At 38.6% G+C, this 25807-nt stretch overlaps 1 protein-coding gene across 3 annotated transcripts in view; it reads right to left on the bottom strand.

Moving 5' to 3' along the window:
- The window catches only part of NAA35 (N-alpha-acetyltransferase 35, NatC auxiliary subunit), a 48687-nt gene extending 23343 nt beyond the window's left edge, over nucleotides 1-25344 (bottom strand). Inside the window, exons 1-11 of one of the 3 annotated variants that reach the window (XM_081102967.1) lie at nucleotides 25220-25344; nucleotides 24245-24373; nucleotides 19028-19061; nucleotides 16782-16896; nucleotides 15652-15726; nucleotides 13398-13565; nucleotides 3269-3335; nucleotides 3151-3194; nucleotides 1941-1991; nucleotides 1213-1296; nucleotides 20-134 (exon numbers count right to left, since the gene is read on the bottom strand). In XM_081102967.1, coding sequence (XP_080959093.1) covers nucleotides 20-134; nucleotides 1213-1296; nucleotides 1941-1991; nucleotides 3151-3194; nucleotides 3269-3335; nucleotides 13398-13565; nucleotides 15652-15726; nucleotides 16782-16896; nucleotides 19028-19061; nucleotides 24245-24368 — 877 coding nt within the window. In that variant the 5' untranslated portion in view covers nucleotides 24369-24373; nucleotides 25220-25344. Of the gene's footprint in view, nucleotides 1-19; nucleotides 135-1212; nucleotides 1297-1940; nucleotides 1992-3150; nucleotides 3195-3268; nucleotides 3336-13397; nucleotides 13566-15651; nucleotides 15727-16781; nucleotides 16897-19027; nucleotides 19062-24244; nucleotides 24374-25215 lie in introns of all 3 variants that reach the window. The other 2 variants (XM_081102969.1, XM_081102968.1) reach the window with 2 other exon arrangements.
- Nucleotides 25345-25807: the final 463 nt, after the last annotated feature.

The following is a 25807-nucleotide window of genomic DNA, read 5'->3' as shown; positions in this document are numbered from 1 at the left end:
AGCAAAAACAGATAGTTACCTCCTTTTGTAGTATCATTCTGGGCCTGGATGCCATGATGCAATGAATTATGAATGGCAGAAAGAAGATCTGCTGCTTGAACCATCAATTTTTGAGCTTCTGCAACAGCACTGGTCTAGCAAATAAATCACCAAAAACATTCTTACATATTCTTTCACTGAAAGATATACATTGGATAGGAAAATCCTATAAACAATAATGAAATCAAGTGCTTGTTGTGATGACATTGGTTTTCATGAACTATTCACTTAATACAGAATGTCCAGATCCTGTCAGGATAGAAATTATTATTTTTTTTTTATAATTTTGTAGGAGCCATTAAAAAACAATAGAAAACATTTCTGGTTTATTCTATTAATATTTCGTTTAAAAAAGAGAGATGCAGCCAAAACCGGTTTGGCTCAGTGGATAGAGCGTCGGCCTGCGGACTGAAAGGTCCCAGGTTCGATTCCGGTCAAGGGCATGTACCTGGGTTGCAGGCACATCCCCAGTGGGAGATGTGCAGGAGGCAGCTGATCGATGTTTCTCTCTCATCGATGTTTCTAACTTTCTATCTCTCTCCCTTCCTCTCTGTGAAAAATCAATAAAATATATTTTAAAAAAATAAATAATTAAAAAATAAAAAAGAGAGATGCAGCCAACTGGAAAATTACAATGTTTCTACTCTGTCATTCATTAAGGTGAAATAAAAAAACACACACAGAAAAAAATAGCATTGCAAAAGTTAGGACACTGGTAAAGGTTGGCCCTTTACTCACCACTTATTAACTATTCACTAACTTGCCTGTAATTGAGATACACACACACACACACACACACAAAATCACCATCTAGGGCTTACTTTGGGGTCTACACAAATCTAACAGCTATTTCCTGAATGAAAGAGGACATCCTAAAATTCTCATTTTTACTTTCTCCTTTCAACTCACAAAATATGACTATTTTTATATCAATAATAGATATGCATATGTTATGGAGCAAAATGTAAAATTCATGTGACTTTTTGAGAAAATCATCAGGGCTAGTCTGGTGTAAATATACTGAATGTTCAGTGCTGTACACGTGCAATAGGGGCATATCAATGGAATAGTCTCAGAACTACTTCAATAAAGCATTCTATCAAAACAAAGCAAAAAAAACAAACACAAAAACCACATACCAGTAAATAGACAGATGATAGTAAATCCCCTTACCTCTTTCTTAGTAAAGGCTATAAGCACAGTCAGTAACACTCGAGTAAATTTCATCCTGCTGAATACTGCTAAACACTGTTGGTGCTAAAAAATATATATATAAGAAAGAACAAGAAGTTAAAAGATGCAAAGTCTGTTAAAAGAATTTCATTTTAAAATATGATATTTTAAGTCCTAAATCTCAGTGTTAATAACTTACTACATTACAAAAACGTTCACTCAGTCTTTAAATGCCTGAAAGTCGGAGCTGCAGGAAACATAGCAAAGCTTACTCTATTGAAATAGAAAGCTTCTGTATCAACAGGACTGATTTTTCCCTAAGACAAAAGTTACACTATCATCTCAAAACTGATTTAATCATAAATTAAAAAGGACTGTGAAAAAACTAAGCAGAGTCAGAAAATTTAGGACCTTAACAAAGGTTTGGCAACTTTTGATTCTGTGCAAGTTCTTGGGTTTTGCCAGGTTTTGATGTGTCATCTGTAAAGTCATTTTTTCTTCCTACCTCATAGGAATACTGAAGATTCAGCTTTGAAATCATGTATTTGAAAGAACTGTATTATCATTCTATCAAAATAAACACAAGGGAAATAAAATCTCTTGCAATGTCTAATTTGTAAAGAAATACCTTAAAAAGGGTTTCCACAAATTATAACACAGTTCATAAAACTCTAATACTAAGAGGTTGACTTCTCTGATATTATCTACCAGAAAATAAGTTCAATTACTTCTAGTTCAACTTCTGGATCTCTTTCTTCTCCTTGTCGACTTCGAGTACTCTAAAATTTTAAGAAAGGTGAATTAAAACAAACACAGGCCTATAGAAGCATTAAATTATAAGTATACAAGGTAAAGCACTAAATTAGTTTATTGTAAGAATTTATTTTTTAAAAAAATATTTGAGAGGGAAAAGAAGCTGTTTTTAGTATTTATTTCCTCCTATTAATACTATATTTAAAAAGTTAGTTTTACAAAGATCATACAAAAGAGTAAGGTATTAAAAGCAGCAAAAGCAAAACAGTAAAACAATATAAGTAAAAGCACATGGTACTTCTTTCTTTTAAAAAATCTATTCTTTGAAATTCTAGATGCTTTCAAAACTAACCCTGCTGGGAAAAAAGTAAGCTTTATAAAATCACATCATAAAAATAAAGCCACATAGTGAATACCGATCTGTTCTGCACTAAATGCAAGCCATCTTATTAATACATGAGTAATATATGGTTAACTGTTTTGACAAAATTCTAGGAAGATCTCATAAAAGAGCTGGTTTCTAGCATGTCCTAGTGAGACTCAGACAGGTTATTAAACTCCTTTGAACTGTATTTTCTAAATGTGGGGCACTGTGTGCAGTTTATTGTCTAATTCAATAAATAATTGTGAATATCAAATAAAACAATGTAAAACTGCTTTGATAACTATGCTGTGTTATACAAGTGTAAAAAAAATAGTAGAAATATTAACCTTTCCCTTGTTTAATCTCTATAGACCCATGACATCAGGGTCATTTGGCCGAAGTATGCCATTCATAGAAGATATTTACCAGATTTGGGATACCATCATTTACTTAGCTTTTCCTCTGTGTTGTAGATACTCTCCTAGCTATTAAAGGTACAAAGATGAAGACAGTCCTTATGTTGGAGGAGTTTCCAATTCTACAATATGTACTACTCTTAAAATAGCATACAAAAATTCTAAAAAATTAGCCCAAAATTGAAAAATTGAGAGGGTTTATTTTTCAATACTTGAAAGTGACATTAATTTATCAGAAGCTTCTGTAATAGCCTTCAAACTCATTACCAAAAGGCACAGCATATACAAAGGAAGTTGATGGTCCTATCTACATCAGTTATTTGTACTTAAAGTTAACCTGACATTTAGAAAAAGAAAAAAATCCTACACCAAAGAGAAAAAAAAAAAATATATATATATATATACCTTTACTCTTCTTTGCATATCATCCTCCACATCTTTTAGCATGCCTAGAGGGAGAGACAATGAGGTTAAAAAAAATACAAGCAATAAACTTGTGAATTATCTTTATAGATGGTGTTACCTGTAACTCGAAGATCTGTCACACTGTTAGCCATTTTAAATCCGTAAGTCATTGACTGAAAGTCTTCCTATACAAAAAAAGGAATAATTAGGTCCCTGAGTAGTAGCAAAACCTTTCCTTATATTTATCTTAAAAAAATTACTATTTGTTAGTAAGAAAACATAATGGAATATCAGCCTGCTTGTCTTAATATTGCTATCAAACATCCAAGCTTTCCTTATCCTTGCATCCTTAAAAATCCATATTCTAAGGCTCCCTGTGTCCTTAATTTCAACTACTTATCCTTAGGCAATTTAAATATACTTGCATTTAATAAGTTCATTTACAAAATAAGGCTAATGCTTATGATAGTATTACAAGGCAATTCCCGTTTACAAAGTATTCTCAAATTCACAGGTGAACAGTAAATATGTAGTAATTACTGGTTGATTTTAAGATTGTAAGATTTACATAAGATTCTTACTTCAAAAGCCTGTTTCACTGTTAGTATAACAAAGGTTAAGCCTTACTCAAAGGATAGCAAAACCGCATTCCTATTTTAGCCCCATTCCAAAGAAAAATTATTCACACATGGATTCCTACCCCCAGAATAATTTAAAACACTACTGAGACATTAACAAATTAAGTGGCTTGCTGACTTGCATTGAAGACTATGAATTTAATATCATCTGGATTATTTAACAAATCAGAAGCTCTATTTAAGGAGTGTTTCTGTCACATTACAATTCTTATAAAAATGTATATAAAAGCCTAATATAATGCACTTAATAGGTATTTACAGCAGGGGCCAGAACTATAGCAAAATTTCTGAATTCTTAACAAAAGCAACAGAGATCATGCAATTCATGGTCAGGTATTACTATCTTACAGAAAAAAAACATACATTATGCTCCTGGTCTCAAAGAACTCAGAGGTGTTATATCACTCAGAGGATGCAATACTTTGAACATCAAATAGGATTCTCAAAGTTTATGTGTATGAAAAAATGAACTCTCCTAATGTTTATCACATTACTATAGCACCTCCATCTATCCAGTTACTCCGCTGAAAACCTGCACTTCAACCTTCTATAACTGTCTGCAGACAGGTCCCCACCTTCCCATACTTATCCCTGCTATAATTTGCCACCAGAAGTCAAAGGGATTGTTTTAAAAATAAGTCATTTTACAGCACTTTCTACTCAAAACCTAGTTTCCTTCCTCATAGGGAAATCCAAAAGCCCAGCATGGCCCCTAAAACCCTCCACCATGTGGCTCTGGTCTCCCTCTCCAACCTCATTTCCTACCCACCACTCTTCTCCATGTCCACTGTACTGCAGCCACACAGGCCTGCTTGTGTACTTCAGACATATTGAACACATCCTCTTCTCAGGACCTTTGTACTCACTGAGCCCCCCCTCAAAGTTATTTTCTTCAAAAGATTTACAAAGCTCCACCCCCACTGTTCCAATGTCAATCCCTCATACAGAGGTTTCCCCTGTGCATTCTCCCTAAAACAGTACCCTCTACCACTTTCTATCCCCCTTCTCCTGCTTGGCTTTTCCTAAAATTAATCACCACTTGACATTATATATGTACTAGAGGCCTGGTGCACAAAATTCATGCACTCAGGGTGTGGGAATGGGGTCCCTCAGCCCGGTCTGCACCCTCCTGTGCCCTCTCATAGTCCGGGAGCCCTGTGATGGATTGCCCCCAGAGGGAGGCTCCGCCCACGCGCTGGTCAGTGGCCTGGGGGGCCTCCCTCTTTGGGGTGATTGTGGAGCCCCCTGATTGATCAATTGCCCCGCCGGCTGGTGGCCTGGGCCTCCCTCTGCATGGCGATCATGGGGCGATGGGTAGGCCCCCAACCAATCGCATCGCACCCACCTTGGCTGGCCTGACGCCAGTGGGTGTCAGCGTGGTCATCTGGATGGTCATTCCACTGTTCGGCTGTTCGATTGATTTGCATATTACGCTTTTATTATTACAGATTATTATTATAGATTTGCTTATCCAACAGAATGCCTAATTCATGAGATCAGGCTTTGCTTTATTTACTACTTTATTCCAGGACTTAAGAATAGTGTTTGGCTCAGAGTACTGTTCAAAATATATTCGTTGAATGAATGATAACTTACTGTAGGGCAGGGGCTATAAGTGTAAACAGCTGGTAACTTTCCTGAGTATATCAGGCTGGTTACAAAATACCTTGGAAAATAGTGGAAACCATAGCAAACCAGGGAACACACACCTCATCTAAAGGAAGTCAGCCACTAGTTACCCTATTGTGGCCATGAATTAATGCAGGACTAGTGTGGTAGGATCTCCTAATTTTTCAAAGCAAAAACCTAATTTAATGTAAAATTTTCCAATTTTTAAATGTTACCAATTTTTCAAAAATTAAGTAGGCCAACATTGCTAAGACAAAAAAATACAAAACACCTGTAAGCCCTCTCAGTGAACTGTTAAGTTTATCTAGAGGAGTCTAAGGAAAAGCATTTTCTAGGAGAATATCTCAGGTCTGTGTAATAAATATAAGCCTCAATTATAAGAACTTAACCTAAGTCACTGGAGGGCTGAGGCAGAGGATGCTGCTAAAGATGCTGCCATTAAAGATCACTCTAAAAATTTTGTGGATTTGAGAACAAAAATCAAAGTGAAACCAATACTAAATACAATCCAACAGTCCAAGCAGGAGCTAACGGTGATTTGGATTAAGGTTATAACTAAGAGTGGGTTGGTTGAAATCAGTATATATCTAAAAGGTAAAGCCAACATGATGTGCCAATGAAATGAATATGGGGTATGAGGAAACCTGTACAATCAAGAATCATTTTTGGTCTGAGCAACTAGCAAATGATGGTACCAATTACTGAAATGGGCACATTTAGGGAGGAGCAGGATTAAATGCAGAAATGGAATACAATTTTATTTATATTATGTTTGCAATTTCTTTGGTCAACCAAATGAAGATTTCAGGAAGCTACTTGCTTAAGTCTGGAAGTCAGGGGAGAAATCAGAACTAGAGATATTAATTTGGGATTCAGCATCATAATGTTGGTATAAAAAGCCACAAGAACTAGAGGAAAGCAACTGAAGAAGTTATAGTGAAGAGAAAAAGCCTAGGAGTATTCCAGCAGTTGGAAGAACAAGCACAGGAAATGGACTCAGTGAGGAAGATAGAAATCTAAGATACTGAAGTATCAGGAGGATGAGGAGAAGAAAGTATTTAAAAAAGTAGTCAACTGGGTCAAATGATGCTGACAGGTTGAAGAGGGAGGGGTGAGAACAATGGATTTAGCAAAATGGATATCATTAAGGACCTTGTTAACACTAATTTCTGTGTAGTGGTAGAAAAGAATGTCCTGTTGGACAATGTCCAAATGAGTGAGAAGAGACTGAAAGAGAAAGTAAAATAAGTAAATATTAACAGCTCATTCAAGGAGTTTTTTGTATAGGGTAGCAGAGAAATGCAATTATAAATAAAGGAGCCATGGGGTCAAGGGAACTGGTGTTTTGTTATTTATTTATTCATTCATTCATTCATTCATTCTTTTGTCCGTCCGTCCACCCATCCATCCATCCATCCTCACCAAAGGATATGTTCTTACTGATTTTATAGAGGAAGCAAAGAGAAAGGGAGAAACATCAATGTGAGAGAAAACGTCGATTGGTTGCCTCTCGAATGCACTATGACCAGGGAATTTAACCTGCAACCTAGGTATGTACCTCGACCAGGAATTGAATCTGTAACCTTTTGATGAACAGGACAACACTCCAACAACTGAACCACCCGGCCAGGACTGATGTCCTGTTTTAAATTAAGTGATAGTAAAACATGTTTATATGCCAATTAGTAGTGAAGGAAACACTACTAATGCGATACAAAGAGAGGATTAATAACTGCAGTAGGCAAGAGGGAAAAGAATCTAGAATGCTAGTGGAGGGGCTGAGCTTCCAGCTGTGGGCAAACTATGGCCCGCGGGCCGGATCCGGCCCATTTGAAATGAATAAAACTATTGAAAAAAAAGACCGTACCCTTTTATGTAATGATGTTTACTTTGAATTTATATTAGTTCACACAAACACTCCATCCATGCTTTTGTTCCAGCCCTCCAGTCCAGTTTAAGAACCCATTGTGGCCCTCGAGTCAAAAAGTTTGCCCACCCCTGGCTTAGACTGTCACAGGTATACTTTCAATTTCAACAAGATAGAAGGCAGAGTATATGGGAATCAACACAGGTAGCACTTGTGATAGTGAGAGATGGGGTACTTCTAATTCCACTGGATTCCAACTAATATTTCATTACAGTACAAAGCAAGCTGATAGAGAAGGGTTGGCATTAGAGGTCTGAGAGGAAATGATGTGGAAAAGTCACCTTGGAGACTGGAAAAGCAAGTTCACTATACAAGTATTATGGGTAGGGCTGTCGCTAGTGTTAAAGGGCCCATCTGAGATTTGCAGTCCTAAAATTAAAGTGAGAACTAGACACACAGATAGGGATTTTCTCAAGCAGTTTTCTGCTGTTTGTGTACAAGTAGCAAGCAGGCAGATGGTTGGGGTTTTACCAGATAAGTGACACATTATGATGAAATGAGAGCACTGGATCAGGAAAATGAGGACACAAGGAAAGTAACAGAAAAATAAAGCAAAAGCAAACAAATTGAAGGTCTCTAGTATAGAACTGAAGGATAGTGGGAGCAGGGAAATCAGAGTAAATAGAGTAAGTGGAAGCAATCAAGATCTTTGGAGGTGAGATTAGTAGGGGTGGACCACACCATTATTAGTCAAACTGGTATTCTATTCAGAGTAGAAGAGGATGCTATTAATAATCACACCAGAACAAAAAGGTGTCAAGTAGGACTGTTCCATGCTAACCAATACCTACGGACACCAGCTATAACAGAAGAATGTGCTGAGGAAGGGCAGAGAAAAAACTAAAATCTGGGCAAGTCAGGAGAATGGGATCCAACTTTAAAGATAAGAAGGACTGCCTTAGCTGGTTTGGCTCAGCAGTTAGAGCGTGTTGGCCCGAGGACTAAAGGGTCCCGGGTTCGATACTAATGAAGAGCACATACCTCATTTGCAGGCTCAATCCCTGGCCCTGGTCAGGGCACATGTGGGAGGCAACCAGTCGATGCATTGATGTTTCTCTCTTTCTCTCCCCCACTCCCTTCCACTGTCTCTAAAAATCAATGGGGAAAAAATATCTTCGTGTGAGGATTAACAACAACAAAAAGATAAGCAGGACTTTGCCCTAAAAAGCTAAGTAAAAGAGAAAAGGCATAAGGAGAACCAGAGGGAAATGCTACTATGGCGAAGGTTCAAAGATATGCAGAGTCGCTGGCTTTAAAGATGGAAATGCAGGAGGCTTCTAGAAGTGGCAAAAGGCAAGAAAGCAGAGCATTCGCTAGAGCCTCTGGAAAGGACACAGCCCTCCAGTACCTTGATTTTGGCCCCGTGAAACTTGTGTGACACTTGTGCCCTCCAGAACTCTTCCTCTACAACCATGCCTATCAAACCCAACATGTCTCAGATTGAGAAATTTGATAGGCTGAAATTGAAGACAGAAACACAAGAGAAAAATCCACTGCCTTCAAATGAAACCATTCGACAGCGGAAGCCAGCAGGAAAATCATAATGAGACACAAACTGCCAATACTATACACAAACCACCAATATGCACTGTATATTCCACAAGCACTGCCTTCTGATTTTTCTTATTTTAGCTGTTTAAGTTTGTAAGATGCAAAGAGCTTGGATCAGTTTAAATGACTCCTGCCCCTTTTCACATCAAAGAACTACTGACAGTGAAGGCTGCACCTGCCTCTCCCATCTGTCTGGCAGGCAGGGAAGGAAAAGAACTTGCATGTTGGTGAAGGAAGAAGCTGGGTAGGACGACAGTGAAATCTAGAGTAAAAACCAAGCTGGTCCAAGGTGTCCTACAGTCTGTAAAATGCAGTTTAATCAGAGTGCCTTTTTTTGTTGTTGTTAAAATGACTTTAATCATTGGAATGAACAATTTAAAAAATATGGAAATAAAGTTTTAAAACTTGAAAGAAAGAGAGAAAGAGAAAGAGGGGGGGGAGAGAGAGAGACAGAGAGAGAGAAAGCGTAAGAGCCAGAAGGCACATCCTGTGCACTAGCATGAAATAATGGAAGAGAATAATATTAGGATCAGCTGAACAATAATATGCCAGGGGGAGAAAAAGAAAAACGAGAAAGAAAATGTAGGCATACACTAGTTTGGCTCATCTGTCATTAATATTTAAATAATCACAATACTGTCAGCAATAAATAATGATTTAACCAAAAATTGAATTCCTATTTAGGGTAGGGGAGAGGGTAATGTAAAAATGCTAAGTACCTGCCAAAGATGTACTGAGATATATCATTGCTAAAAACTGTTAAGTCCTTAAATCCAGAAATTAGAATATAAGCCTATTATCCAGAAATATGGAAATAAGTTGTAGGAAAAAGCTAAAAGAATATAATGACAGAATGGATAAGAAGAGCAGAGAACTGTAATTTCTCACTATAAGACTTGTGGGCTATCTGACTATGTGCAAGTATTATTACTTTTATTAAAACACAAACCCCAAGGAAAATTTTTGAATAGCAAAACTGAATATGACCGAATTACCTACTTTTAAGAGGGTCAAGTAGAGAATGAACTAGAGAGAAAGATCAGGCCAGGAAGAAGAGTTCTGCCTAAACCTAAAGCTAACAAAGGCATGAACGAAAGCAGGAACAAAGAAAAACAGAGCCCAGATTCAAGGTATCTGCAAGGTAAATAAAACCTGGATACAGAAGGTTAAAAATTATTTTTGTAATCAAAGATAACATTCTAGAAACCATTTTGCAAGATACAGAATGCAAGAGGAAAAGAGGTCTAATTGGGGGGGGAGGCGATTATGGTTCCCATTTTGAATGTGTGAGCAAGATATTAAGAAAGAAACATTTTTACACAGCTTGAAAATGTATGCAGTTCAGGAGTTAAAATAAAACAGAGACATAATCTGAGAACAAAATACACCAGCACTTAGGAACTTCAGAAACATTATTTCAAACAAAAAAATGATTATGTCATTCTTATTTATTCACTACCAAATCTCTTTTTAAAAAAATTAACTTTAATGCTGAAAGTATTACAGATGTCCCCTCTTTTTTCTGTCCATTGCCATATCTCTTAAGGACTTTTACTGAACAATCTTTTTTTATTCCTAATTATAAAACTGAGACAAATTTATCTGGAAAATCGGTCAAGTCTGGAGGGAAACAATGACAATTCATATCATACATACACAGTATGTGAGTGCCTGTTTTCCCATTCTCATCAACATGGAGTATTATAAAAAATCTTGTAATCTTTGCCAATAATGGGTTAAAAATGATATACTTATAATTTGTATTTCTCTTAAGTAAGTTTAAGCATCTTATGTATAAAGGCCATTTTACTTTGTGAACTATCTTCTGATTTTTAAAAACTTTTTAACACTTAAAACATTTCACCTATCTGCAATTTATTTTGATGTTGTTAACCACCTTCCCCCTAACCCCACCCGTATGTTAAATCCTAAACCCAATGTGATGGTATTATGATGTGGGGCCTTTGGGATTAATGTCATTCATCATAAGGACCCCTGAGAGCTCCCTCTCCTCTTCTACCATGTGTGGACACAGTGTAAAGTAAAGATGCAGGCACTCACCAGACGCTGATCTTAGATGATTTAGCCTCCAGAACAGTGAGAAATAAATTGCTGTTGTTTAAAAGCCAACTAGTCTATGGTATTGTTATAGCAGCCCAAAATGACTAAGGCAGATGTAAAATGGTAAGTTAATTTTCAAGGTTGCTAATCAATTGTTCCAGTACCATTTTTCAAATGAATCATTTCTCTCCCCACTGACTTCTGATATCCTTTGAGAATGTAACTACTTAAAATAATTTGTATTTCTCTTCTCACTTATTAACTTAAACTAATCTTTTAAGTAATTCTACCCAATGGATTAGATTTTCCATAATTATACCCATGTCAATTCAAATATGTAGCTAAATAAACAATGAATATATAAAAGTTGACAGTTATTTCATAGACAACACACAAGCCATACATTTAAAGTGGACAATCATGTTAGGTATATACTTATTCTCACATACATAACATTATTTAGAAAAGCTTTACATACTATACCAGGGGTGGGCAAACTTTTTGACTCGAGGGCCACAATGGGTTCTTAAACTGGACCGGAGGGCCGGAACAAAAGCATGGATGGAGTGTTTGTGTGAACTAACATAAATTCAAAGTAAACATCATTACATAAAAGGGTACGGTCTTTTTTTTTTTTTTTTTTTTTTTTTTAGTTTTATTCATTTCAAACGGGCCGAATCCGGCCCGCGGGCCATAGTTTGCCCACAGCTGTACTATACACTGGACTACTGTAGGAGTCTAAGATATTTATTTTGGATCAACAACAATGTTAAAAAGAAACTTACCAGTTTCAACAAAGGGAAAAATTAAATAATCATCTATATAACAAAAGCCTAAGTGACCATTACAGCAAAATGACCAGAAGGACCAGTCACTAGGATGTGCACTGACCACCAGGGGGCAAACGCTTAACACAGGAGCTGCCCCCTGGTGGTCAGTGAGCTCCCACATGGGGAGCGCTGCTCAGCCAGAAGCCAGGCTCATGGCTGGTGACCGCAGCCTCTCCTGCCTCCGCAGCAGCGCTAAGGAGCAGCGAGCCAAGTGGTGAGGAGCAGCGAGTAGGCAGGCGGTAAGGAGGGCCCTGGACTGTGAGAGGGATGTCCAACTGCTGGCTTACGCCCGCTCCCCATGGGGATTAGGCCTAAGCCAGCAGGCAGACATCCCCTGAGGGATCCCGGACTACGAGAGGGCACAGGCCAGGCTGAGAGACACTCCTCCCCGCCGTGCACAAATTTCATGTGCTGAGCCTCTAGTTTACCAATAATCTCAAATGCTATCACATTTTCCCTTAAAATTATCAGCATCTGAAACCTTATTTTCTATAAGGAGAAAAATATAACCTCAGAACACTTTCCCAGGGCAAGGTGCCTAGTACTAACTTTAAGAAAATGCTTATACTCTAAAACAGCGATTTTCAACCAATGTGTCAAAATAATTTTTAATTCATGCAATACCTGATTATTTAGTCAGGGGCACTGACCTCTTTTCCCTTAGACTGTCAAATAAAAAAGATAACAGCCAACACAACAATAGCCGTCTGGTGTGAATGACTCAAAATTATACCTTTATTTTGGTCAGATGGGCAGAAAAATTATATTTTTTGGTGTGCTGCAGAATTAGTTCATGTGTGCCACAAGATGAAAAAGACGGAAAATCGCTGCCCTAAAATATTCCTCATATTTTTGTTTTCTTTAGTTCTCTCTCATCTGAAGACTGAAAGTAAAGCACTCTTAAATTATAGTTTATAAGAAACTTGAGGGCAGAGGTTGGCTCTTTTATTTTCTTTGTGAATCTCCACAATAGCCAGAACAAAGTACTCTGCACATAATCGATACTCAACGAATGGTACTGACAGAAAGAACATACCCTAGGATGAAAGCCCTTTCTTAGAACTGGATAATTTTAGCCAATATATATGTAAATAGCAATAGCAATAGCACTAGTTTTAAAAATTGTTTTTATCTATACATGTTACAAAAATATGTATCATATAATCATTTAAATACAAAACAGTGAAAAAGCTTCAGGGATTTAACAAGAGATACCATTTTTTAACCCATTATTTGCAATTTAAATCCCTGAAGCTTTTTCACTGTTATGTATTCAAATGATTATATGATACATATTTTTGTAACATGTATAGATAAAAACAATTTTTAAAACTAGTGCTATTGCTATTTACATATATAATGGCTAAAATAATCCAGACAAACGGCGGGGGAGGGAGGGGAGGAGGATAGAGAGCAACCAAAGGACTTGTATGTATGCATATTACCATAACCAATGGACACAGACACTGGGGCGATGGGGGCTTGCACAGGGTGGAAATGGCTTGGGGGGTGGGGGGGAGGGTTCAAGCAGAGAAAAAGGAGACATGTAAAACTTTAGACAATAAATAAATAAATGGTATCTCACACTTATAATTAATTACAAAATCTTACCTCTTCAAATACAGCAGCTTTATTTACTTTTTCCCTTGCAATGTCACAGATTTTCAAGATTCCAAGAGCAAAAGCTTTCATGGCAGGATCTTCTATAAAGTCTGGATTATGAATATAAAGACATGTAAAGACTGTCTGTGCCAAGGAGTGGCCTTCTAACCATGTTATCTATGAAGAAATAAAACAATGCATATGTTTAAAGTGAGTCTGCAAAGTCTAAACTGATCCAACAGCCAAAGACCAAACTGCCACAGACCCAAGTAAATATAATATTAATAACAAGATTTAAAAGGTGATTAAAGGGCCCTAACTGGTTTGGCTCAGTGGATAGAGCGTCGGCCTGCGGACTGAAAGGTTCCAGGTTCGATTCTGGTCAAGGGCATGTACCTTGGTTGCGGGCACATCCCCAGTAAGGGGTGTGCAGGAGGCAGCTGATGGATGTTTCTCTCTCATCGATGTTTCTAACTCTCTATCCCTCTCCCTTCTTCTCTGAAAAATCAATAAAATATATTTAAAAAAATAAAATAAAAGGCGATTAAAGGTCAGGAAAGACAAAAAAGTTAGAATTCAAAAAAAAAAAAAGTTAGAATTCACTTTCATTGACTAAAGTCTTTTAAGAGTCACATACCATAAATATGATTAGCTAAAAGATATAAATATGGAAAGCATTATTAAATATAATTCAAGTTTGCAATATACTTGGAAACTAATGAAATTAAGTATCTCCAAATATGGCATCCAAATGCAATCAATTCCCCATGCAGTCAATAAAAAGCCACACTACTAGGGAATTTACAATTTTAGAACTAGGTCCCAACCCACTCATTCAACTCTTCTTATCTCCTCTAGTATTACCATAAGAAACATACAATGGTTTAATTGCCCCCCCCATCTCTAATTCATATATCCCCAACGAGATGAAACTTTCTAAAACACAAAAAAATCATTCAACACTATTTTACTGAGTAGTTACAATGGGCCAGGAACCAGGTGCTCAAAGCTGGGAATATCTATAGCAGCCAAAACTGAGTAACTATTATGCCCCAAGTGCTATGCTATTTTCATATATTCTATCTCATTTCCTAACACTCTGAGGAAAGTGATACTTTTCTCCTTTTACATATAAAGAAATAAAGTCAGAGAGTGTAAATAATTTTGTCCAAGTTTTATATAGTTATTTTTTACATTAAGTCCAAGAATTCTGCAATAGAGGAAGACACATACTGCTGCATTACAAAATGAGAAATGCGTATGAAAATTACTATAATTAATGTATGTATTTTGTATTACCAGTATGCAGAAGATTTTCCAGACTAAAAGCCATCTGCTTATTAAAGGCCAAACTCCTAGCTACAGTCCCAAGAATCTCATACAAATAATGGTTGCTCAACTTGGGCAAAAATCCTCCCTCTTGCCTCCATTTGTCCTATGGGACTGTAAACTGCTAAAAAGTAAGAAAGATATCTTTGAGGGAAAGAAACAGCTTTGGGGGAAGAAGGATCAGGATCAAGACTCTGGTTATGCCCCTTCCTAGCAATGTAATCCTAGGCAAATAAGATTATGTCAGATATTGAATAGAGCTGATATAAGACCTAAGTGAAAAATATAGAAGTACTCATTTTTACACTGGCAAGGAAGACTTACTAAATGACCAAATGAATAAAATTTACATATTTCTAAGATAATTTAAAAATTTAAAAAGGATGGTTAGAAAGTGGGCAAAAAAGGAAAAACAGAAAGAAAAGCAGTACAAATGAGAATTTTGCCAAAATTAATCAATAATGTTTAGGGAAGACAACTTATCCAGCATATAGAAAGCACCACAAAATTTTCTTCATCTTCAAAAACATGGCCAGTTTCGTATAATTCACTCTAGATTAGGAAAAATATCTCTCCAAAGCCAATCCAAAATCTTTGTTTCAATTTTATGCTTCTTTATGGAACCTTTCAATTACAGATTTGTTTCCCTGGGTACCTTGAGAACAAAAAGGGTCCTTAGGGTAATAGCTACACTATTATCTTCACTAGAAAGAAAATATCCCCTTTTCCAGAAACTGAGATTTTAAAATCACCAGATGAGTAGATAAAATGCTATTTCCTATAGCGTAACTTGGCCTGTCAATCTTTTGTACACCTTAGTAGGCCAAGCATTACATATATTTCATACTCAACATCAGTGTGTATACTTTTAAATTTAAAGATTCAGGTAAGTCATAGTTTTAAAATTAACCAATAGCGTTACTTTGATTCTTACCAAACAGCAAAAACACGTATCCATTATCCCTATCAATTCCGGCAAGGTGAGGTCTTTAATTTTAATGGTACCATCCTAAAAAGGAGGGGAAATATGACATATAAACAGTTTTCAAAATTTATGTACAGTAGCATTTTGCAAATGCTATATCAGATCCATGCATTTTGGCGTTCAAAAATTAAGTATTTAGAAATAGCAATTCTAAGAGCACTCTATCTCACCATCTGATAAAACTAAGATGCCAAATTAACTCTGTATTCTTAAAAGTAATATATTTGAAACAGGTCTTCAGTAAGAAAAATCCAAGCCTCTTTCATTTGAAACAGAATAAAGGACTTTATAAAGAACTGAAAAGCCAAACTAACAAGTATTTTAAAAGCAGTTCAAATTAGTTTCAAGCATTAACATGAATCATTTTAATGAATCAAAACTTACAAAGAATAAAATAAACATTTAAAAAAATATACTTCCCTTAAGTTGGTTAATTATACTACTTATAAATTTTGTTTACAATATCCATTTACTTAGCAAATTTTTTTCATAAAATATGCAAAATTAAACTCTGTGGTAACTATGAATGAATTTCTAAATCAATTCTCAACGAGTAAATTTCAAATTCACTGCCACAAGCATTTTACTTAATATGTAATAGATAGGTTATGGGTTCGATCCCTAGTCAGAGGGAGTACAGGAGGCAACTGATGGATACTTCTCACATTGACGTTTCTCTGTCTCTCCCTTCCTTCCCTCTAAAAATCAATGAAAACATATCCTCAGGTGAGGATTAAAAGCTATATAATAAAAAATAATAAATATATTAATAGATAAAATTTAATCCTTAAGCCAATTACCCTGGTATTTGAATATATACTCAAATGCTTTCAAAAATCAATTTTTATAATGCACACACAAAATTAGAGCAAACTTTTAATGAAGACCTTAAATAATTTTCAGATTTCCATAGAAAGAGATAACTAAAAGTTATGAATAATTCATTTATATATGAGATACTCTTAGAAAATTATACTTTAAGTAATATACTAAGTTTCATTTTCATTACTAACCAAAAATGTTTTAAAATGTGAATAACAAATAATAAAAGAAAACACAAAAAGCACAATGGTGACTACCTTGATAGCTTGTTCAAAATTGAGAACTTTTCGATTAACTTGGTTTCCAATCATGCCAGCATCCATCTTGGGATCCATCATTTCAATGGCAGACATGGCTTCAAAAAGACCAAATCTACAAATAAAAAAATTGACCCCACAAATTGTTTCTGAACTAGTAAGCTTATCCAGATTTCCACAATGGTAAAAAATTAAAGTAGTACTTAAAATAACTTCATTATTTTATGTACTTAATATTTAAGTCTTTCCAACTTGCTAACGCTTCAATTAAATAACCTTCCTTTAACACAAAAATTCTCCAATGTACTTGTCAATGAAATTACTTTACATGCACTGTGGAAGAGAAAACAAAAGATGAATTTTGTACTTCTTTCAATAGTCTGGGCATTAGAAATTTTTGGAAAAGACATCAACTGATCTATTTCAACTTTATTATTGTTGGGTTTTACTTTCAGCACTATGAACTTGAAAAAAAATGAAACTAGGTTTTATAAATTAGTAGTCACATTTAGTATTTGGACCACGTTTTAGTCTTGGGTGCTCAAAACACTAGAGGAGTAATGACCAACAGAAATATAATGTGAGCCACAGAGATAATTATAACTTTCCTAGTAGCCACACAAAAAAGTAAAAAGAAACAGATAAAATTGATTTTAATAACATGTTTTAACTCAATATGTCCAAAAGTTTTTTTAATTGATCCTCAGTATTTAAAATTATTAGTGAGATATTTTGCATTCTGTTTTGCATATTAAGGTTTTTATTCCAATGCATATATTATGCCACATTTCAATTTGGGCCAGCTGATAGCCATGTGTGGTTATTGGATAGCACAGCTCCGGAACTTTGCTTCTAATAACATCAACACTTCACCTAAGGTCTCTAAGGTCACCAATTTTCCTTCTTCCTGCTGCTTCTTTAAGTTTTAAGAAAGTAGCATCTTAGAGAATCAGAACCTGTGTTAACACTTAAAAATAAACCATTAAGCAAACAAACAAAACAAAAGAACAGAACCAGGAGCCTCAGATTAGAGTCCAATTTCTCAGGCTATCTAAGTGGAATTTTGTTCAAATATAAGTGATAAACAAAATCTCTTGCAGTCATGTCATTTAGATATGACAATTACAGCAGTATTTCATAAAGGCTTGGCCCTAAGCTAGAATCAGTTCTTGTCATCAGGGCCTTAAAAACATTTTTTGGAAAGACAGACATGCAAATATGAAATAATTAAATAACCAAGCAGGGCAAATATTTAGCTAGGCAAAGTAGGTAAGGGAAAGTAAGGGTGAAAGGAAAAGGGTGTACAAAGGTAGAGGCTGGAACTGGCTGGGGTAAAGGGAGCACACAGTCACCCTCAGGAGGTGCTTCTCCGCTTGCTTTCTCAGAGTTGGAGACCTCCTATGAGAAAGAGGGGAAGCATGATGTAAACTCGCTTTACTCCAGTAAAGGGAGGCTGTACTTCAAATCTCTCTGGTCCCTTCTATTCTACTGAACTGTACTTCAGCACAATATCTGTATGATGCAGTTTGGGGATTTTAAAAATTGTCTTCTGTATGTATAAATTACAGAATTTAATTAATCCTATGGCTGGCAGTCTGGAGACCCTTACCAATTTTCATGCTCAACTGAGAGTCCTGAGAACGCTTAGTGTTTATGTTCCCTAGTAGTTATGGCCTCTAGAGAGCCTGTGCTATTTTTGGTTTATGAATGTATACTGAACAAATATATGGGACTCTGTAATCCAGATATGTGCCAAAGTATTTTTTGTAGAACATTAGTCCTATGAAGATTCCATGAAATAAAGTTTCCATGGTCAACAGCATTTTGAAAACTCTATACCAGAGGCCTGGGTATATTAGCATATTAGCTTTTGGAGGTGGGGGGGGGGGGAGAGAGAGAAGAGAGAGAGAGAGAGAGAAAGAAACACCTATGTGAGAGAGACACATTGATTAATTGCCTCCTGCATGCACTCGAACCAGGGTTGTGGATCGAACCTGCAACTCAGGTACGTGCCCTTGACCAGAATCAAACCTGAGGCCCTTTGGTCCACAGACTGACTCTCTAACCACTGACACAAACATTTCATATCACAAACTAAGGTCCGCTGCCCCTATATAGTTCACTAAGGTTAAAGATATATTTATAATTAGTTTTATTTTTATAGCTTTGAATATAAAATTACTCAGACTTCAAGGAACACTACTGCACATGAGAAAAAACAAATACTTAGGGCACAATATACTTACAGCTTATCATGAAGCAGTTCTCCCAACTTTAATTCTAAAAGAAACAAAGAGAAAAATCCTTTAAATGCTAAGAAAAAAAAATAAAACAAAATGCTAGTACCTGAAGAATGTGCTTGCATTACTTTTCTAAGATATGGTTGTATTATTTTCTACTCAATTACTAACTCAATGCCTTCTACACAGTGAACATTTAGATACTAACCATAAACTAAACTTTTTTTTAATATATTTTATTGATTTTTTACAGAGAGGAAGGGAGAGAGATAGAGAGCCAGAAACATCGATGAGAGAGAAACATCGATCAGCTGCCCCCTGCACATCTCCCACTGGGGATGTGCCCGCAACCCAGGTACATGCCCTTGACCGGAATCGAACCTGGGACCTTTCAGTCCTCAGGCCGACACTCTATCCACTGAGCAAAACCGGTTTCGGCCATAAACTAAACTTTTAAGAATTAATAAGCAACCCATCAAGGGCCAAAATAATCCAATTAGAATTGCCAACCTCATTTTTAAAAAATCACTAGTGTTCCCTTAAATAAACTTTCTCATAGAACTACTATTTCTCAAGTTGTTTTTAAACCAGTTGGTGTCATCTAATGTCTTTTGTCTTTGAAAGTGTTAAAACTATTTTTTAATTATATTTTAGTTAAATAATATAGAAAACACTTGCATAAACAGCTAATGAAAACACTGTTCATCCTCTATAAAACAGTTCTCAACTACAACTGCATATTAGTATCAACTGGGGAGCATTTGAAAATTTCAGTCCAAGCAGCACCCCAAACCAACGAGGGGTGGGGCTTATGCAGTGGTTTTAAAGTACTCCAAGTAATATCAATGAGCTGGTAAGGTGGGAACTAAGCCATCATCAAAGAGAGAAGAAAATGGCTTAGTCAATAAAGCTTTGGCCTGCAGACTGAAGGTTCCTGGGTTGGATTCTGGTCAAGGGCACATGCCTGGTTGTGGGCTCGATCCTCAGTGGGGGGCATGCAGGAGGCAGCTGACACAATGATTCTCTCTCATCCCTGATGTTTCTATCTCTCTCTTCCTCTCTGCAATAAAAATATCCCATATAATAAACGCATAGTATGTAAATTGTCACCTTAACTGGGAGTTGTCCAGGAGTTCAATCAGGGGTTGGGGCCGGCTGCGGAAAGGGAGGGAGCCAGCAGCTGCTGGCCACCAGAGGAAGGAAGGGAGGCCCCGGCCGGCAGCTGGCAGCCACTAGGGACCCTACCAGTGCACAAATTTCATGCACTGGGCCTCTAGTCTATCTATATATATAAAACCCTAATATGCAAATAAACCGAAGTGGAACAACCAAACTGGTCACTGACATGCACTGACCACCTGGGGACATGTGTGGAATATAGTGGGTGTCAGCAGCAGGTGGCAGAGTGTGGAACATGGCGGGCATCAACTGTGGTGGGATAGTGGAGTAGGTAAGCGGGGGTGCCAGACCAAGGCGGGGTGCTGGTCACTGTCATTGGGGTGGGCCTATGGTGGTTACTGAAAATTCTTTGCTCCCACATGCCACAGTCCCACCCAGTGCTCGCACCTGCTGCTGGCACCCGGCACCAGTCCCACAATGCCAAAAGCCTTTAGTTCTAAATCTACATGTAAATGACAATTAGTTCTATATCAACTTTTTAGTTTTAAGAAGTACACCTCACATTTGTGCCACTTGAGAAAATGCAAGAGCTAATTATGGAGAAGTTAATAGGATGGTTTGATGTTGGCAACAAAATGACATGCTACCCTCTCTCAATCCACACTGAAGCAGAGATTAAACCATATTTCCTACTTGAGGTCCTTCCATCAGGAAGCAAAATTATTCACTGTTCCTCAAACATAAAAACTGTATCTGACTCTAATGGTTCATCTCAGTCTAGAACAGCGGTTCTCAACCTGTGGGTCGCGATCCCTTTGGTGGTCAAACGACCCTTTCACAGGGGTCGCCTAAGACCATCCTGCATATCACATATTTACATTACGATTCGTAACAGTAGCAACATTACAGTTATGAAGTAGCAACGAAAATAATTTTATGGTTGGGTCACAACATGAGGAACTGTATTTAAAGGGCCAGAAGGTTGAGAACCACTGGAATAATTCCCTATGTTCACTTAGAGCAGTGGTTCTCAACCTTGGCTGCACATTAGAATCACCCGGGAATCTTTTTAAAATCCTGATTTCTGGGCCTCATCCTCTGGAAATTCTGTTTCTTTGTTATGGGGTGGGGCCACAACATCAGTAACAAAGAAACAGACTTTCTGGAGGATGAGGCCCAGAAATCAGGATTTTAAAAAGATTCCCGGGTGATTCTAATGTGCAGCCAAGGTTGAGGACCACTGACTTAGAGAAACTCAACCATTTCTTTAAGCCCCAACTTAAGCCATAAGTACGTCATAAAACCTTTCCCATTTAGGTTCATAATAACAGCCCTTTAATATAGATCACTTAAAATCAGTGCAAGATGATAGGTATGAGATCCACTAATAGTCTAAGATCTCTGAGCACAAAAACTACACTATAACTTACACTTCTTTCTCTCTTCCTTAGATTGCCCATACCAGTACATGGGCAATCACCCAACTCCCAGTCTAATGTTCTTTCCACTCTCTCTCAGGTATATTTTAATTGGACACATATTTTAAGAGTAAAAGGGTAGGCACATGATTTATCATTCTGCTTATATTCAACTGGCTCCCTTTCCATCTGCAGCTGCTCCAAGTCTTCACTCCTCTCCTTAAGAGCACTGTTCTAAAAACCCCCTACTTCACCACCAAAGACCTAACCTTCTTGCTCACTAATGTAGAAGCCATCAAGGTGTGAATCCCTCCACCATTCCTCTCCATCCACTTAGAAATAGACCTGTATCTTCACATCCTAACCTCAGTTCCTCCTGTCTCATTATGTCCCCACTAGAGGCCCGGTGCACAAAATTTGTGCATGAGTAGGGTCTGTAGGCCTGGCCAGCAATCAGGGCTGATGGGGGCGTTCTGGCTGCCAGCTGGGGCCTCCCTTCCCCAGCTGCTAGCCGGGACCTTCCTTCATTCTGCACTGCCCCCTGGGGGTCAGTGCATGTGATAGTGAATAATCAAACTCCTGGTCTCTGGGTCAAACTCCCGAGGGGACACTTTGCATATTAGCCTTTTATATATATTGATTTTTCCCCCATCCCCAAGTTAATTTCTCTACCATGTTTTTGAGCCAATTCTCTCTTAAAGTTCAAGCTCTCACTCTTTGTTCCTTTCTCTTATCTTCAATCTCCCACCTTAGTAAGGCTTTTCCCCTCATACAAACATGCTCATTTATCCAACCATTTATGCCCAAACATTTATTGAACTTACTATATGTCAGGAAATGTTCTGTGTGCTAGGTTACTGACAAGATGTCTGCACTCACAGAGTTACAATCCAGTGGGTGAGACTGATAATAAATAATAACTGAAAATGATAATTTATGACAGTAGGTAAATGTTATAAAGAGAATAAAACAGGATGATTTAACTGAGCTGGAGTTGGATAGAAGGGGGTGAATCTGCTTAGATTGGTTGTTTTGACAAGTCCTCACTGGAGAGGTAACATTTTAAGTGCTCAGGAGGGAGCCAGCTATGCGAAGACCCAGGGGTAAAGTAATTTAAGGTATGAAAAACAAAATATTCAAAGAAGGACCATGTTGTAGTGCTTAATAAGATAAGGACTTAAAACTAAACACAGCCCTAGCCGGTTTGGCTCATTGGATAGAGCATCGGCCTGCGGACTAAAGGGTCCCAGGTTTGATTCCGGTCAAGGGCACATGCCCAGGTTGCAGGCTCGATCCTTAGTGGGGGGCATGCAGGAGGCAGCCGATCAATGATTCTCTCTCATCATTGAGGTTTCTCTCTCTCTCTCCTTCTTCCTTCCTCTATGAAACCAATAAAAATACATTTTAAAAAACCAACTAACAAACAAAAAACACAACTAAACATAAATGAGCCCAGTGGGACAGTGGGACAAAAATGAAATCTTGCCCTGAATGATGTGGCTCAACTGGTTGGAGTGTGGTCCTGTACCTTGAAAGATGGTGGGTTCCAGTCCCAAGTAAGGGCACATACCCAGGTTGTGGGTTCGATCCCCCGTTGGGGCATGTTCGGGAGGCAACTGATTGATGTTTTTCTGTCACGTTGATGTTTCTTTCTCTCTCTCAAATCAATAAAAAAATGCTAAGCAAAATAAGCCAGTTGGAGAAAGATAAATATCACATGATCTCACTCATTTGTGGAATATAATGAACAACATAAACTGATGAACAAAAAATAGAGCCAGGGGAAAAAATATTTTAGACTATAGTAGAAGTAATCCTGTTATTTGCAGATTTTTAATATTTCCTACAACTTTTGTGATATCATACTGTTAGTACAGTTTTGGTAATATTATTATACTTAAAATTCTTTTTTTTCTTGAAATATTAATGTTTGTTGCATGTAATATTATATTTAAGATCGTTTTTCTGTAATAATTGGTGTTTATTGCATGTAACATTATTATATTTAAGATAATTTTTCTTGAAATATGAAAAAATAAAATAAAAACCTAGGCCCTGAGGGGGAAAAAATAAAAATAAAAAAACATATCCTCAGGTGAGAATTAAAAAAAAAAGATATCTGAGTGGTGGGCAGGCACCAGATCATAAAGGCCATGGGGAAGAAGTTGAAATTTATTCTATGCCACAGGAAGCCCCTGGAGGATCTTAAGCAGGACATGACATAATCTGATCACTTTCAAACCTCAAACAGACAACAATATTACTGTCTTTAGGTCAACATATTCCATTTGCACAGTTTAAATTATTGCTAGATATTCTAACCTTTAGTTAAAAAGTGAAGAAAATTTTAATAGAAGTGCCTCAACATATTTATTTAATGTTCTATTAGATACACACGTATATACATACATATATACATATATGTGTATATATGTATGTACACATACACATACATACATACATACATATATATATATGTATATATATATATATATATATATATATGTAGGCTTTAAATGAAAGTTAAACCTAGAGGATAGAGAATGAATGAGTGTGGTTAACAAAACTTACATAAAGCACGCTTATCTACTGACTTGATTTACGGAGACACTGCCAAAATCACAATCAAGATTTGATGTTACCTTTGCCCAGATTCTGAGCTTCCAATCCAAATATCCAAACTCACCTCGACAAGCGTCTTCAAAATCTTGAGTGATGTCGACCCAGTTCGCACTGCTCTTTTCCATCTTGTCGGGTATACTGAGCTCCCATCCTGAATCATCGTCTTCCACGGACGCTTTCATAACCATGATGCCTGCAGAATGAACACCTGGTGTGAAAGGCAGGGCGGACATCGCTTTCAGGGCCAGCCTATCTGCAAGCCCCTGTGCGTCTAAGTCGGGGATGAAAATCTCACCCCAGTGCTTCAGCCCAGCTCTTCTGAGTCTGCGGCTGGTATTGGAAAAACATGTCTTCATACAATGAAGTCTCACAATACTTACCACCACTGCGGCGCATCTACTTGGCCAACCACCTACCAGAGCTCACAAAGAGTTTGCCTGCTCACTATTTCAGGAGAAAGAGCACACCTCATGCCAGCACTGGCCCCAGCAGAACCCACGCCAGAGCTTCCGACATTGGACTCAGGCCATGGCATCCTTCAGGGTCCCCTCTCCCAACTACTCGGGTCAGGGTGATCCCCCCATCTGCCAGGAGACGACGGGCCGCCTCTCCCGGCCCGCAGGACCCCGGCACAGCCTGGCCGAGAGGCGCGGCGCGCGGGAGCGCCCCATGGGGCCCGTGGGCCCCCCCCCCCGCCAGGCCCAGAGCAGGGGTGCACCTGAGGAGGGGACGCGCACCCCCTCCCCACCGGGTCAGCACGCCCCGGCCCCACAGGGCGCGAAAGCAAGGGCAGGGCTATTGTCGCGCGGAGTGCGGGCACACGTCGGCCCGGGTCTTCGCCCCGGTAACACCCGTCAAGGCCGGGCCTCGGCGGGCAGCGGGTGTCCGGGAACCCCAGCTCCTACCTGAGGCGCGGCGGTAGGGCCGGGGCCGCAGGGTGACCTGGCGTCCCCAGGACCTGCCACAAGAGCGGGGTCTGAGCGCTCAGACACGGGAGACAGGAAGTCTCAATGGCTCCGCACGGGCGGTCCCTACCTACCACTCCAGTGGCCACCCGCGCCGCCACGCACCGAGCAGACGGCGGAAATAACGACGCCTCCCCTGCCGCCGCCACCCGCTTCCCTCCCCTCAACTCCGCTCTCCTAGCTGCATGCGCGCATGCGTACGCCCGGAGCGCGCGACCCCGCCCCCCTCCCTTACCCTCAGGGACTTCGCGCTCCCCGGCCACACCCCTTCCCTCGCCTCGGCCACCGTCCGGCCTATGGCTGCCGTCTTTTCTTCTCGCGTAAATACCGCCAATCGCGAGACCGGAAAATACCTTCCTGCTCCAGCTACGGCCCAGTCCCGGGATAGTGGGCGGGTCCCAGTAAGGGGCGGGGCCTGGGGCACAGCCCGCCCCTCCCCGTCCCTCCCCGCCCCCCTCCGCGCGGCTCCCTGGGAACTTCTTAGAAAGGTGACGCGAAGCCTCCGTGAAATATGGATGCGTCAGGAGCCCCTATCCGTTGCGGTCTGGAATGAAGAGCCGGCTCTTGGAGTTCTGCGGGGCTAGTGCCACCCGGCACCAGGTTTATGTTTTCTGGAGAGCGCCTGCGGGTTTCTGGAGGAAAAATAGGAACACAACATCTGC

The sequence above is a fragment of the Myotis nattereri genome, assembly GCF_964212035.1.
Source record: "Myotis nattereri genome assembly, chromosome: 12".
Taxonomy (NCBI): domain Eukaryota; kingdom Metazoa; phylum Chordata; class Mammalia; order Chiroptera; family Vespertilionidae; genus Myotis; species Myotis nattereri.
The sequence above is the reverse complement of the archived record's forward strand: the minus strand, read 5'-3'. Positions and strand labels throughout refer to the sequence as shown.